Raw genomic sequence first — 15,920 nt, forward strand, 5'->3', positions numbered from 1 at the left:
TTTTTAACCTCCTCTCAATATTCTTACATAGATCTTATCTGACACTTGGCACATTCTGTTTTATTCCCCTTTTTATAAGCGTTCTTTTCCAATCATCCAAAATTAGTCTTCTGACCAGGCCTTCTGAATTATGCATTGTAGTCAAGATTAAATTTACGATGGCTATGCCTTCATATTTGAGAATTTTGATTGATGAGTGTGTAGCATTAAATTGATAATGCTAGCTTAAGCTAGCAAAACCTCTGCTTGTAAATAATTTTAACTAGTGAATTATTTGCATTTCATGCCTATGTAGTTTTCCTGTACAGAAACTTCAACATGAATAATCTTATCTTCATATAAACTTGTGCACATTTATGCTGTAATATGATATTAGTAATGACTAGTCCATGCCCTGAACATACAGTTGGTACTTATTGTTGTGATTAGCTTTGCTCTCCCCCCCCCTCCAAATGTTATATGCCTGCTATTTGTTTCTTACTTTGCTATTTACATCTTCAATAAAGACCAGCTCTTTTTTTTTTATGTTGTCGTCATCAAATTCCTAGAATAGGGTATTTATTCTTTCATAGGGGTGTACAGGATGTTATGATAGTACCACATGAAAAAGTTACATCATTACTAACTTCAGATCAACAGTTTTCCACCAGATTAATCTGTTATCTTTCAAGACTCCCATATGATCAAATCTTGTATTTCTATCTTCTAAGGCAGTGCTTTCCAAACTGTGGGCCGCGGCTCCTTTGGGGTCGTTAGTTTTGTTGAGTTGGGGGGGGCTTGAAATAATGAAAACAAATTTAAAATGTTTTAAGACCATGTCAAATGTGTATGTAAGATACTAAAAATTTGATTTTTGCAATATTCGCTGTGTATATTTTGTATTGAATATAAAAACAATAAATGTTATAATAATATATGTCTGTATTAAGATTTTTTTTTTCGATGGGGGCCGTGAAATATTTTAATTTTTCCAAAGGGGCCTTTACATCCATAAGTTTGGGAAGCACTGTTCTAAGGCACTTTTTACTTATCAGTCCACCTAGATCATGCACTTCCTCTAGGTCTTTTTATTTCTAACCTGGCAAAGAACCCTTGGTTTTGCTAATCATTCCTCTCTCTTTCTGGTTAAGTGACCATATCACCTGACATTACCTCAACTACTACATTCCTGAATGCTAGCAATGTCAAGTTCTTTCCTAATATCCTCATTTTTAATGTGATACAGCCATTGATGCCATCTGTTCATCCCACTAATCTTTCTCAGAACTCTCATATGTGAAGTTGCCAGTCTTTGATCACATATTTTATTTCTAACCTACCTTTCAGATCCACGAGTTAAAATTGGCTTGAACAGTGTCTTGCATACATCTAATTTAGTGTTTTGATTAATTTCTTTCTAATTCCATATAAATTTATTCAGCTGACTTCCTACCATACCAATTTTACTAATTCTGTTGTCTATTTCCATATTTAGTTTACCACCTTCACTAAAATTGTGCCTAAGTTTCAGGATGCATTTGATGTTTTCCCTGTTTCTGCTTATTTTCATTGTCTTTTTATTTATTATTGTGGATTTGCATATCAAATTTCTTACAACAGTTATTTAATTTGGTCAGGGAATCCTTTAGACTTGTACTGGATTTATTCATTAGTATAATCATCTGCATAAAGTGCTGAGATTAACATCTAATTCTGATATCAAATTTAATACTACTTTCTTTCATAATGTGATCCATATAGATGTATAAGAGTGGAGATAATGTACACCCTTGTATTACACTAGAATTAGCATCAAGCCAAATTCTTTATTTTAATGTTCACTGTTGAAAATATAAAAGAAAGTGGAGAAAAATGGCCCAGAGTGGTTCTGACTTCATTATTACAAACAGATTCTGACTGAAACACATGCACACAATAATATATTATGGCTAGTGACTTGAATAATATATCACTGCATCATTAACAATTAAAAAATTGTTTTTATTTTGTTCTGCTTTACTAATTAAATATTGTTCATTTGTATAGCTATTGGTAGAACTCTCATCCCTCGATACTTCCGCAGTATTTTTGAAGGAGGGGTTACAGATCTATATTTTAATCTTAAGCATCCTAAAGAATCTTTTCATAACACTTCAATAACTCTTGACTGTGATCAATGTACAATGATTACTCACCATGGAAAACCAGTGTACAGCAAGGTAAGGAAGAATTGTTATAAAAGTTTAAACTTTTTAAACTTTAGGAAAGTTTAAAAGTTTAAACTTTCCTAAAGTGGACAGAATAATTTATAAAATTTAAAACAATTTTTAATTTTGTCATGTTTAATTTGGTTTAAATAGCTAGAAGCAGAATTCAGAACTGTTTTTCAGAATCTAAATATCAAACGTTGGTTGTAGTGTAAAAATTTACTTCGGGCAGTAAAGTTGGTACTCAGCCATCTAATCCATTATGCAAGATATCTGATTATGAAATAGGATATTTCGAGACCAGTTCACCTTTTTGTAAATATAATTAAATATACAAACAGAATTAAACTTTGCCAACTGTAAAAACGATTATTGAACAGAGCACTCACCAAGCAATCAGACACTCTGAGATTAGAGATACTATCACTTAACATTTTTTATGAATGATGCTATATGTTGTTTTGTGTTTACATTGCAGTTGGCACTGCTCTCTTGAAGTTGCTGACTAGTGTGATACTACCAAAGAAACACACTAGTGTCCATTTCATTATTATTAGACATATCAATTTTTAATTGTATTGATTATACCATACAGGACAAAAATATTTATTAAGCTCTTGATATTTCACTGAATTTCAAACCAGAATCCTCATCACAGAAAATGCTTGTCACTGAACTCAAAGTATTATAGGTAAGTGCAAAAACATCTCAGTGTTGTAATGGACAAAAGAACTAATACTTCAATGTTGATGTCTTCTAGTCTTGTCTTAAGCTTTTCGCAAACCATTGAGGTTCTTTAGCTGTGGACTTCACAACTGCTACCGTCTCGAGGATAAGGTGGTTGGCCCTATGCCTCCCAGTGTTGTCCTATGTCTGTAGATGTATGTGTTCACTGGGCCGGTTTGCCTGTTCTGGGGAATGAAAAATCCAAGTTTCCAGATGAAAAAACTCCCTACCTTTGTGTGAGACGGCTAACTCACCTTTAGTCGAAAGAGACCAGATAAAGGTTCCAGAAATTGAACCCAAGTCTTTCCAACCAAAAGGCTTAGTCTATACTGATGGAGCTGTGGAAACTCAATGTCTTCTAGTGCTAGATTTAAAATTGCTTGCAGCTGTTAGACTGAATGTAATCTTACTGTCTCCCAGAGTATGTGTTCACTTTAATTAAAATAATACATGTTGATCATTGGGGAGGAAGGATGAGGATTGCTTCCCTTCTAATGCTGATTCCACAGATACTTTCTGAGACTTGTAATACTTTCTTTATATAATAGCATGTAATAAGCTATGCCTGACTTACACTAATGATGACAGCATGTATATTTCTTATTTTTTCAATAATGCAAAACATCCTGTCTGTCCAGAGTAGGGTACATTACAGGAACACAGCACTTTAATATTTATCAAAGGATGGAGTTTGTCCTTCAAATATATGTAGATTGCTAGCTTTGTGTGGTTTAAGAGTGATTTAACTGGTATATAAGGAATGAAAATGGTTTTGCTGTGACTTGTAGGAAAGTATTTTTGCTGTTTGATGTGACTTGGAGTGATTTCTCTCTCTCTCTGTGTATGTTGGCTTTCTGTAAACATAAAAAAAAAAAAATAGTAAACTATTCGAATGATGTGCAGCTAATCTGAGTGGAAGCGTAGGCAATTATTAGATTCTTTTTCTGTGACCGAAGGCATGTTGAATTTTAAATGCACTAAAATCTATGTAATATCTGTATCAAATAAACACATGAATATATTTCATCAGTAGAACCTACACAGTTCTTCTCTTAAAAGACAAATTTTCTTCCAACATAATGTCTCTCTTTGCCCACATCATCAAGGTTGCTGAATCTAGAGCAACAAGCTCTAGATTCAGCAACCTTGAAACATAAAATTTGGCTAAGATATGTTGACAATGTATTTGCCATTTGGCCTCATGGCCACCAAACTTTAAACCATTTCCTAAGCCACCTAAACAAGCAACACAGATGCATTCAATTCAGCATTGAAATCAGAAACAATATCACACTTCCATTTCTGAACACACTTGTTACACATCTTCGTTTGGGCTGTCTATCATTCACTATCATACACTGGCCAATACATATACTGTACAGAGATTCATGCCATCACCTTACACAGAAACTAGGTGTTATTAGCATCCTGCAAAACAGCCATCACTTTTTGCTCTGATGAGCAGGCTCTAAATAATGAATTTGTGATAAGAAAAATTTTATTAAAAATGGCTACAACAGGAAAACAGTCTATAGAATGAATGCTTCACAAAAAATACATCTGGGGGTGAAAAAAAGAAAAAGATTATAGTGAGGCCCTGTATATGAGGATTATCATCAGACAGTATTCTACAAAAATACAACATTAAGGTTACATTTAAACCATCATGGAAAATAAAAAGTACACTAAGCTCTTCTAAGGATCTCTTGCTTACCTACGTGTATACCAGATCTGCTGCACCTATAACATACCATACATAGGTGAAACAGGTCATAAAATCCCAAAACGGAAGAAAGAACATTGACACATCAAGTACCTACGTCACAGAAAAGATCTTTCTGACCATGCACTTTAAACATGACGCTGGATTGGCTGGAAAGGAACAGTTTGAGCATAAATTTAAGAAAGCCTGTGAAATGCTTGTCATTTGACCAAATATCAACAGGAATAATGGTCTTAAAGTTCCAAGGATTTGGATGACTTACCTACAACTTCCATAACGTTTGTAAAAAGAAGAATCACAAGAAAGGAAATTTAATTGGATAACAGCACAGTAATTCTTAGGCAGAAACAGAAATTTAAAATAATAGTACTATAAGAAACAAATAGCCGCTGATGTCGTTTCACTAAGATAACTATGTGGTATGTTATTTTGTTTATTATTTATTTATTTATTTTCGTCTGAAGTCAGGTTATGGTCAGTGGTTGACCAAACAGCTATTCTCAGCCCATTGTAGTATCTACCAATGCAGCTTGTGATCCAGTTTATACATATGTGTATTCCTGGAGTTGACGTTGATATAAAGGTCGAAATGTTAAATTTTATTTTAAATTTAATCAAAGCAAGTTCTTATGTGTTTTCATAATTTTCATAATAATGACATCCTGGATATAATGCATGGTGTTATATAACTCCATTGATTTTCTTTTAAACTTTAATGAATAATTGGAACAAACCTAGATTTAAATGAAACAATGATCAAATGGATGTAATGACTCAAACTGCTTTGCAGTTCCTTTTAATAAACTGTTGCGTGAAAAAATTTTTTATAAAACTTGTAATATGTGCAGGCATTTGCTTTCACTGTATTTCATCCAAGATGTTTAATGTTTTGACTAATTGTAGCCAGCACAACTTGACATCAAAATCACAATAATCTGACATATTTTTTTAGTACAGAGCAGATGACTAAATTGGAATGATTAGAAATTCAATTGTTTGACAAAAGTCTACTAGTTGCTTTGTAATTGAAAATACATAATGAACTGATATGTCTTGAGATTAGAGATTAATAATAAAAGAATATTTTTTCATGGGCATTTCCAAGTTGATACATTTTAATAAAGATAAATTATGCATGTAATAAATATTATGGGATCAAAAAATCAAGCCTTTGAAAATGAGAACCAAATCTTTGAGATTGAGTAGCAAAAATCTGAGGAAAACATTGTAACTCACCAGGAACACATGCTGAAATTTTCTTCAAGATAGATAAATAACAACTCCATGGCAGACACACAGAAATTACCAAAAAAGTTACTGTATCAAAGATCATGAAGATGATATAAAACTGAAGATAAGGATATTCTCTGCTCTCCAGCTAAAAGGCTGTGTGTTTGAATCCAGCGTGGGCATAGATGATTGTGATTGTCTGTGAAAATACTAGTAAGTCAGCATGTACTTTTAGAGAATAAAGAAAAAATGTTGGAAAGAAGAGTTATGTATAGCTCTTATAAGCAAAAGTTGTGGGATGATTTTGAAAAAAAAATGTAGAAGCCAAAAATCACGATGGTGGCAAATTATTTTGGCTGCTATGATAGCTTAGAAATGAAGATCACAGAAGAAATCAAAGGTCATGAAGATGATATAAAAACTGAAGATAAGGATATTCTCCACTCTCCAGCCAAAAGGCTGCGGGTTCGAATCCTGCTGTGACCATGGATTTTTGTGATTGTCTGTGAAAATACTAGTGGTGGTGGTAAATGGTGTTGGTGTAGATGAATTGTAGTTGCGGTTCGTTGTAGTTGGTGAATTGAGTGGTAGAGACAGGGTTGTAGAGTAGGTGCCCTCCCTCGATGAGTCTTTGGACTTCCTGGAGGTGTCATGTAATAATAATTATTCATAATAATAATATTCTGAATACCTGGAGTAATTTTTTTTTCTTTTAATCATTTAATGCTAGAACAATGGAAGAAAATATTCAGGAGGAATGCAGTCAGGAGTAGTTTATTAGTATTTGAGATAGAAGAAGTCATCAGAAACCTTAAATGTAAAAAGGCAGTTGGAGTTGATATTTGATCTGAATGCTGAAATATGATGGTATCAATGTTTTGCATGGACTGCTTGCATAATTTTGTTCATACGGTTGAATTCCAGATTTAGTATCATTCGCTTCATATTAATATATATATATATAAAGTAAAATAAATGTGAGAATTATAGAACAGTTTCTTTACTGACTGTGTTTCAGTAAAGATTTATGTTATTATACTTAAAACAAACTGCATTTAGATCAAATAGTTGCCAAGACAAACCCTTGTTTGATCTAACCAAGTTTGTTCTTTGCCTTATTATATTCCCATGATTTTTTAACACATAGTTGTAAAATCATGGGAATATAACAAGGATCTCTGTTTAAGGTTTGGTGATCTCAAAATCATATGATAAAATATAAAGGGGAAAAACTATTCAGGGCACTAAATCTCAGTGGTAGAAATGGAATCATAACTTGTGTATTGTTCTTTTTTATGTTATACATCAGCAGGTAGAAATGGTGAAAGCACAGAAAAAAGTAAGGCAGGATGCTAGATGAATAAATTTATATTGAAAAAGAGATACAATGCTAGCAATAAATAAGACTGTGCAAACCAAATTACACAGTCTTATTTATGGATTTGAAGGTTGGATAGAAATAACATAGCTAATCAAAAGGGTAAAGGTCTGAGGAAAATTAAGAGTAGTTAACAGGCAGCATCAGTTGCAATTGTTTTTTATTATCTTCAATATTAGTATAAATTGAAATGCTTACACATTCTTAACCATGCAACCATGTTTTTGATGTTTCTGTATTTTGATCATTTTTTTTTATTGAATTCTTTATATAAAGGATTATGTTGGCCTTCTGATTAAAATAATTTTTCTCTGTGCACATGGGAATAGGGGAAAGAGTTGTTACTTGGAATTGCAGCTAATGCTGCAGAGGCCAGTATGTTATAATCTGTTAATTATGTGTTTCTTGCCAGATTGCCTGTTTGTAGGGAAGGAAAAGCAGGGCATATGCATTCTTGCATATCTTATTATAGTAATAGGATACTTATTTTATTTAGGATACAATGGCTGTGAGGCCCATATAGGTAGGTATGGTATTGTGTTATGTATAGCCAACATATTACTGTTGGTTGCAATGTAATTTTGCCTGAAATTTGCATGTATTCTCTGGCTAGTTAATTTTGAGGCATGAAAAATAAACTGGCCAGAGATGAAAAACTCTTCACGTCTCTGACTGGTTTTAAACAAATTTTTTTCCAGAATGCTAAATTGATGTTTGTGAGTTTAGATAGTTTTTTGCAGTTAATAATTAGTCAAAGGATGTTTTTATGTTATGTTATGAGCATTACATAAATTGAGAGTTTATTAACTACTGAAATTTTCTGTTATTTTAAATTTTTTAAAAATATTAGCATTGCTTTCTTGTTACTTTGAAAAGGCTTAATTTTCATGCTGGGATTTAACAACTTTTCGAAATGGACGAAACTTTTGGAATTCATTCTTCAGTCAATTTTGCTCGTATTTCTCAGGTGTTGTGAAACCGTAATCCCTTTTTTCTTGGCACTTATTTGTTCAGTTCCGTACTGTTGAAGTTATTAATTTATAACGTATGAATTTTAGAAGTTATTTCTAACACCACATTGTGTGTAACATTGTGTGTGTTTCTGTGGTTTTGTTAATTTTCTTTACTGATTTACAAAGAGTACCTCATGTCTTTTACATCTTTTTTGTAACTTAGTATCAGGATTAAACTGTTAACAGAAATTGGTATGGTGGGGGGGGGGGCATTTTAAATTCTTTTGAAAACATTGTTAATTAAGATCTACTTAAGCAGTTGCTTTATTAAATCAGTTGTGCATTTTAGAGTGTTTAATTTTTTCTCCTTTAAGTCTCCAGTCCATTCAAGAAAATTATTATTTTGCTAAGTTATCTTAATCTTAGACTGCTTGCTTTCCTTTTCTTCATTCTTATATGGTGATCAGAATACATTATGAAACTTATTGTAACAACTACTATGTTAGAGTAAAACTTTATTTAATATAAACCAAAATAAACACTCAACGTTTCTACCTCCACATTAAGGTCATCTGGAGTATGCATATAAAACCCTCAACTTAACGGACTAATAGGGGCTAAGTGGTGTCCGTTAAATCGCAAATTTTTTAAAATAAAAATATCTAACATTATACTGCAATTTTATCAATATTAGCACTGTAATAACAAAAAAAAAATATTTTACACATAATTTTTAACACAATTTTCACACTTAGATAAGTTAATGTGAAGTTAATGTTCGATGTTGAGGCAGTTGGTGTAGGTAATCCTGCTTTGAAAAAAAAATATGAAGTTTTTTTTTGAACTTTTGAATTCTGCTGTTTTTTATAATTAACTCCTTAAAATTACGAAAATGTGTGCAATAAAACTGCCGCAGAAAGTCACGCCATGCGATAAAAGAACCAATTACAGTGTGATTGGTGTGATCATGCCCTAATCATTCTCTGAACGTTTTATAAGAGGTGACTCATTTATGTCTGCTAAATTACTACAGTGTTTTTCCAACATATGATTGCCTATTCGCCAAAATTTGTTAAAAATAACAGGAAATTAATAAAAAAAAATAACCTGTTAATTTAATTATAAGCAAATCTTGGTTGAAAGCATTTTAAAATTAATGCAGTGTTAATTTTCATATGTGACATATGGACCGGAAATTTTGTCCATTAAATCCGAACTGTCAAATCGAAGGTTTACTGTGTGTGTGTGTGTGTGTGTGTGTGTGTGTGTGTGTGTGTGTGTGTGTGTGTGTGTGTGTGTGTGTGTGTGTACACACACACAAAGAAACAAGCTTCACTACAATCTACATGGCATGCTAAAGTTACTGAACAACTGTTATAACTATTGGCCTCTGAAAAAAAAAAAAAGAATCCTACACCATTATAATCTTAATGCCATTTTTAAACCACCTTTAAAATTAAAAAAAATATTCAACTTCTCTAAGGATCCTCTCTCCCCATTGGCTCATCCTGGAGTTTATTGCATCTATTGCAACTGTAACTTACCTTATATTGGAGAAACTGGACATACAATCCCTATCCGTTATTTTTTTAAAAAAAACAAAAAAACGCAAATGACACATTAAATTTAACAGTTTTGATGAAGCAGGCCCCTCAGATCACATTCTTAACACCCTACACCAAATTAATTGGAAAAGTACTTGCTCATTACATCATACAAAAATCTGGTATGAACAGAAATTTAAAGAAGCCTGTGAAATTTTGATTAACCACCCTAATCTTAACAATAATGGTGACATAATAATCCCAAGAATTTGGATGGCACATATTCAGCCCACTTAGTTTTTCCATCAAACCCTGACTTTAGGACTCTGAGCAGTTTTTCAGCTTTTATTGTCCACTATACATACCAGTTGGTTGTAATTTATATGTATACTTATGGTAATTATTTATTTATTATTTATTAATTTTTTCCTTTTTGTAAACATGTTGCTCTCCAGCTTAATTTAATTTTGTAACCTAATAATAATAATAATAATAATAATAGGACTCTAGCTTTGATGTAGTAAGGTTTTCCCCTCACCAGAGGTCAGACCAATAGTTGTAACAATTGGTCAGTAACTTTAGCATGCCATATAGATTGTAGTGCAGCTTGTTTCTTTTTATATATGTGTATAATCCAGATGATTACTTTAATGTGAAGGTTGAAACTTCGAGTGTTTATTTTGGTTTATATTAAACTAAAGTTTTACTCTAACACGGTACAATTCCATATGTTTTATAATGTAGACTGATCGCTGAGATTATTCTTAGATTTCTTAATTATGTAAACTGATATTTTTTGTGCTGAATCATAATTCATTCCATTCCTTTTTCTCAGGAAACTTCATGTACTGCTGATGTATGCATATCCTAGCATCTTAGATAGATATATTCAAAATAATGAGACCTTATTTTTAAAGTTTAGGTTTTAATATTAATTTTAAAATATAAATTTATCTTTTTGGCTTACTTGTCATAAGGTTGGTTGTAGTTATTACAAAAATTGATATATCAGTAGTAATATGAAGAATGGACATATCAGAAATATTGAAATTCGGTTATTTCTTTTTTTTTTTTAATTTCCGCTTAGCTTTTTGAAATTCGGTATATTTTATGTTAATATGCATCATTAGATGGAGTTTTTTTTTATTTTTTTTTATAAGAAGACATATTCCTTTATAATCTTCTGTTAAACTTTGTTGAACAGATAATTACTTCTTGAACAATTTTTTCTAAAGTTTAACTTGCTTTCATAAAAGCCTATGCTCCTGCCACCTGTAATGTACTTCAGTTTGCAGTTACTGGCATGGTAGTGTCTAATTGATTAGGTTGCCATGGAGAGGAGGCAGTATTGATCCTGTTTCCATGGAAACTTTGTTCTCTGTTGGAGAAGGATAAATTTGGCTAGAATATAGGGCTACTACTCATTGATTTTGTGAAGATTTTACAGTCTTTATAAGGAATTTCTATCAAGGAATATAAATTTGAGTTGAAGTTAGACAGCATTGTAGTTAAAAATAGTAAACCAGTTTTCATTGTGATTCCATTCTAATATTATAAATATATAGTTATACTAAAAATAAAAAAAATCATTAAATACAGTTAATACTCGTACTTGCAGTTTTGTTTGATTCACTTAATGTTACCAGTAATTTATTTTTCCTTATTACCATTACATCAGTGTTTTTTAAAATATATTTCCATCTTATTTCCCCTGTTGTGTTCTATAAATAAGTAATGTTAAATTAAGAATATGTAATTTATTCTTTATTTTTATTGTTTATATTTATTGTTTATAGTATTATTTATATTGGCATCATATATAAATAATACTAACCATGGTAGTTATTAATTGATTTTTATGAGGCTTTTTGCCTTCAGGTCGATTTCTTTTCATAAAAACATTTATTTTGTAGTAGATGGATTGTGATTGATTGAAAATACTCAACATTTGTGTAATTATAATTTTCTGTTGAAGAAAAAATTTATTACAATTACTGTTTTTGAATAGCATTCACTATATACTAACATGCACACACATTCAAACCATAAAATTAAATCCCTAACTTAGGCTTGCATTGTTCTTGGTCATCTCAGATTACTGACAAATGTTTCGTATACCATGAGATATGAAGGCTTATCTCACTGTACCATAAAGCACTGGTTCTGTTTGAAAAATGTAGACTTAAGGCACAACAATCTGATGATCTCAGCATACATTATCTGCCCTCAGAAATGGGACATGTGATCAGATATCAAGTAAATTAAAAAAAATAATAATAAACTGCATCTTATTTTTATTGAATTGTGCACCCTAAATCCCATATTAACAGCTGTGCATTTTCAAAACATGGATTTTGTTGATCATGAGTCACCTGAACCTGCAGGTCTTGGGTTCAAATCCTAAAAAATGGATGTTATGAATTTCTTTAGATGATTTTCATTACTTGGTGTGAGCCATTATGCTGCATACTTATTAGATGTCTGAAGTGGTTTGAAAAGGTTGCATGTTTGGATTTTTGCAACCTTTAGCATATCGTCATAATCATCATCATCATCAAATTCCTGCCATGTACCCTCAAGGGGTGTACAGAATATGACAGTACTACATGAAAAAATTACATCATTACTAACTTCCTATCTACAATTTTCCTCCAAATCAATCTGTTACTTGTCAAGACTCCAACATTATCAGATCTTATATTTCTATCATCTAAGGCACTTTGTACCGTATCAATCCACCTATATCTTGGTCTTCCTCTGGGTCGTTTTCCTGCCAACCTGGCAGAGAACACTTGTTTTGCTAATCTTTTCTCTCCCATTCTATTTAAGTGACCATACCACCTGAGATTAGCTCTGCTAATGCATTCCTGGATGCTGACAATGTCAAGTTCTTTCCTAATATCCTCATTTTTAATATGATATTGCCATTGATGCCATCTGTTCACGCCTCTAATCTTTCTCAGGACTCTCATATCTGCGGTCTCTAGTCTATGGTTAAGTGTTTTACTTCTGACCCAGCTCTCAGATCCATAAGTTAAAACTGGTTTGAACACTGTCTTGTATACAGCTAATTTAGTGTTCCAACTAATTTCTCTCTTATTCCATATGAATTTATTCAGTTGACTTCCCACCATACCAGCTTTGCTGATTCTGTTGTCTATTTCTATATTTAATTTACCATCTTCAGTAAAAATTGTGCCTAAGTAGCTGAAATGTTTTACTTGTTCCACAGGTTCTCCATTCACAACACAGTTGACATTTTCAATGATTCTGCCAATTTTCATTGTCTTTGTCTTTTTATTGCTGACCTTCATACCATATCTATTACAACAGCTATTCAATTTAGTCAGAGAATCTTGCAGACTTGTAGCAGATTTATTTAGAAGTATAACATCAACCGCATAAAGCAAAGAGCTGACATTAATATCTCCAATTTTGATATCAGGTTTAATACCACTTTCCTTCATAATGTGATCCATATAGATAATGAATAACAGAGGGGATAATGTACATCCTTGTCTCACACCAGATTTAACATTAAACCATCTTCCTGTACTTCCTTCAATTCTAACTGCTGACTTACAACTCAAATAAAGACTAAGTATTGCTTGATATAATGCCCCATTGACACCATATAACTGCAGCGTATTGAATAGCTTCTCTCTTGGCACCTTGTCATATGCCTTTTCCAAATCGACAAAACTTAAATACAGATCTTTGTTATATTCCCATGCTTTCTCGACTATTTGTTGTAAAGTGAAGATCTGATCCTGACAGCCTCTATTTGGCCTGAATTCAGCTTGTTCTTCACCAAGCTTTTCTTCCACAATTCTTCTCAACCATTTCTCAAGTATACTTGCATAGATCTTGCCAGGAACACTCAGTAGGGAAATACCTCTGCAATTCTCACATTCAGTTTTATTTTCCTTTTTATATATGAGTACTATGAGAGCTCTACTCCAATCATCGGGAATTCGTCCCTCTGTCCAGGCTTTCTGAACTATGCAGTGCAGCCACTGTAAGACTTTTATTCAGCATTTCTGGTCGAATATCATCTACTCCTCCTGCCTTTCCACATTTCAAGCCTTTGATGGCTTTTTCTACTTCAAGTATTATTATTATTATTATTTCGGGCTACTCCTTAGACTCATCGAGGGAGGCCCTAAACATCATGTCCACACAACTATGCGATTACATTCTCACAGTATCTATCACACCTTGTCTTGAACTCGTTCACCGTCATCGCACCAACAACAGACTCTGGCAGCTTATTCCACTCATTTACCACTCTAAAAGTAAAGAGCCCAGCTCTAACACCCCTGCTAACCACACTCTTGCCCAGCTTCCATATGTGTCCCCTAGTTCTCCCACCACCAGTCCTGATCTCAAACGTATCCTCTGAATTAATCCTATAGAATCCCTTTAGCAATTTGAATGTCTCAATGATATCTCCCCTCCTCTGCCTATCAACTAGTTTCTGCAACCCACAAATCTTCAACCTGTTCTCATATGGTTCATTCCATAGACCTGTTATCATCTTAGTCACTCGCCTCTGGATCTTCTCCACCTCTTCCACATCAAGAAGGAACCGTGGTGACCAAATCTCGGCACAGTAATCGAGATGATGTCTTATCAAGGCTCGGTACAGAGGTACGATAACTTGCTTGTCTCTGCTCGTCAAGGTATTTTTCAACAACCAAGTGAGTTGATGAGCTGATTTAGCTACTTTTGCAGTGTGCCCCCTAAACTTCATCTCCTTATCCACCAACACTCCCAAGTCCCTGGCCTCATCAATCTCTTGGAGTACAGTTCCACCAATGTGGTATACTGTTGCTATTCTTTTCACCCCAAAATGCATAACCTTACATTTTGTCACATTAAATTGACATCCATTCTCCTTAGCCCAGAACTCCAATCTATCTAAGTCATCCTGCAAGACTATTGCTCTACCCAACTTTGCATCATCAGCGAACAAATGAATTGTTCCACTTAGATCCTTCCCTATATCGTTAATGAACAGATTAAACAGCAGTGGTCCAAGAACAGAACCCTGCGGCACACCACTAGTCACAGGCAGTCTTTTGGACTCTACTCCTGAATAAACTACTCTTTGATATCTCTCCATCAACGAACCACCTATCCATCTCACCAACCCTATATCCATTTCCATATGTTGTAGTTTACGGATTAGTATTCCATGTGGTATCCTGTCAAATGCCTTTGCCAGGTCCAGCAGTATCACTGTAAACCCATTTTCCTTATCCAGTTCAACCGTCACCTTGTTATAAAACTTGAGCAAGTTACTGAAGCATGATCTACCCTTCACAAAGCCATGCTGTCCCCTGTACAGTATCTCGTTTTCATCAATCCATTCCTGTATTTTTCCCTTGACTACGTTCTCTGAGACCTTGACAACGACTCCTGATATGCTGATCGGTCGGTAATTTGCAACCGTAGTCTTGGATCCTCCTTTATGCAGTGAAACTATTTTCCCCTCTTTCCACACCTTCGGAACTAAAAGTATGGATATGTATTCCTGACTGCATGCCTGGTCAGTGTTTTTTATCACTGTGCTGTCATCACTGCTTGTTTCATTTAGCAGTTTTTCAAAGTAATTACTCCATACTTCAAGGATATCTTTTTCTCCTGTTTTCATGTCAACTTTATCATCTCTAACTCCTTTTACAGCACTCTTTCCTCCATTCCTAAGCTTCTTCAACAACCTCCAGAATATTTTGCCACCTTCTTGATATTTATTTTCTATATTCTTGCCAAAGTCCTCCCATGACTTTTGTTTAGCTAGTTTTACACACTGTTTAGCTTTCTTACATTTGTCTCTGTATTCTGTAAGAGTAAAAGCTGACTTATTTGCCAGGAACTTTTGATATGCTTTCTTCTTTTCCTTCACTGCCTCTTTAACTTCCTGTGTCCACCAGGGAGTTCTGATTTTTTTTATCCTTGCACACAACCTCACCACATGCCTCTCTGGCAGAATCAATCAATGTTTTCTTCAGAGTTTGCCACTGAATCTTCAAGGTTTGTTTCCTGTTTTCAAACTCTTTCATTTTCTTTTCAATAATCTTTCTGTATTTTAGTCTACAGTTAACATCTGAGAGCTGCTCAACTTTTATTCGCTTTAAAACTTTCTTACATGTTATTCTTTTCAATATGAAATTCAAT

General features: G+C 33.4%; 1 protein-coding gene across 4 annotated transcripts in view; it reads left to right on the forward strand.

Moving 5' to 3' along the window:
* LOC150106194 (LIM domain-binding protein 2-like) overlaps nt 1–15,920 on the forward strand; it is a 607,136-nt gene that overhangs the window by 208,935 nt on the left and 382,281 nt on the right. For all 4 annotated transcript variants that reach the window (XR_016548352.1, XM_090393030.1, XM_090393031.1 and 1 more), the window contains one exon: nt 2,026–2,198. Coding sequence is in view for 3 of the 4 variants with exons in the window: in XM_090393030.1 (XP_090249156.1) it covers nt 2,026–2,198 (173 nt within the window). In the remaining variant the exon portion in view is untranslated. The remainder of the gene's footprint in view (nt 1–2,025; nt 2,199–15,920) is intronic.

The sequence above is a fragment of the Typopeltis vanoorti genome, chromosome 5 (assembly GCF_054136105.1).
Source record: "Typopeltis vanoorti isolate ZY-2024b chromosome 5, IOZ_Tvanoo_1.0, whole genome shotgun sequence".
NCBI classification, from domain to species: domain Eukaryota; kingdom Metazoa; phylum Arthropoda; class Arachnida; order Uropygi; family Thelyphonidae; genus Typopeltis; species Typopeltis vanoorti.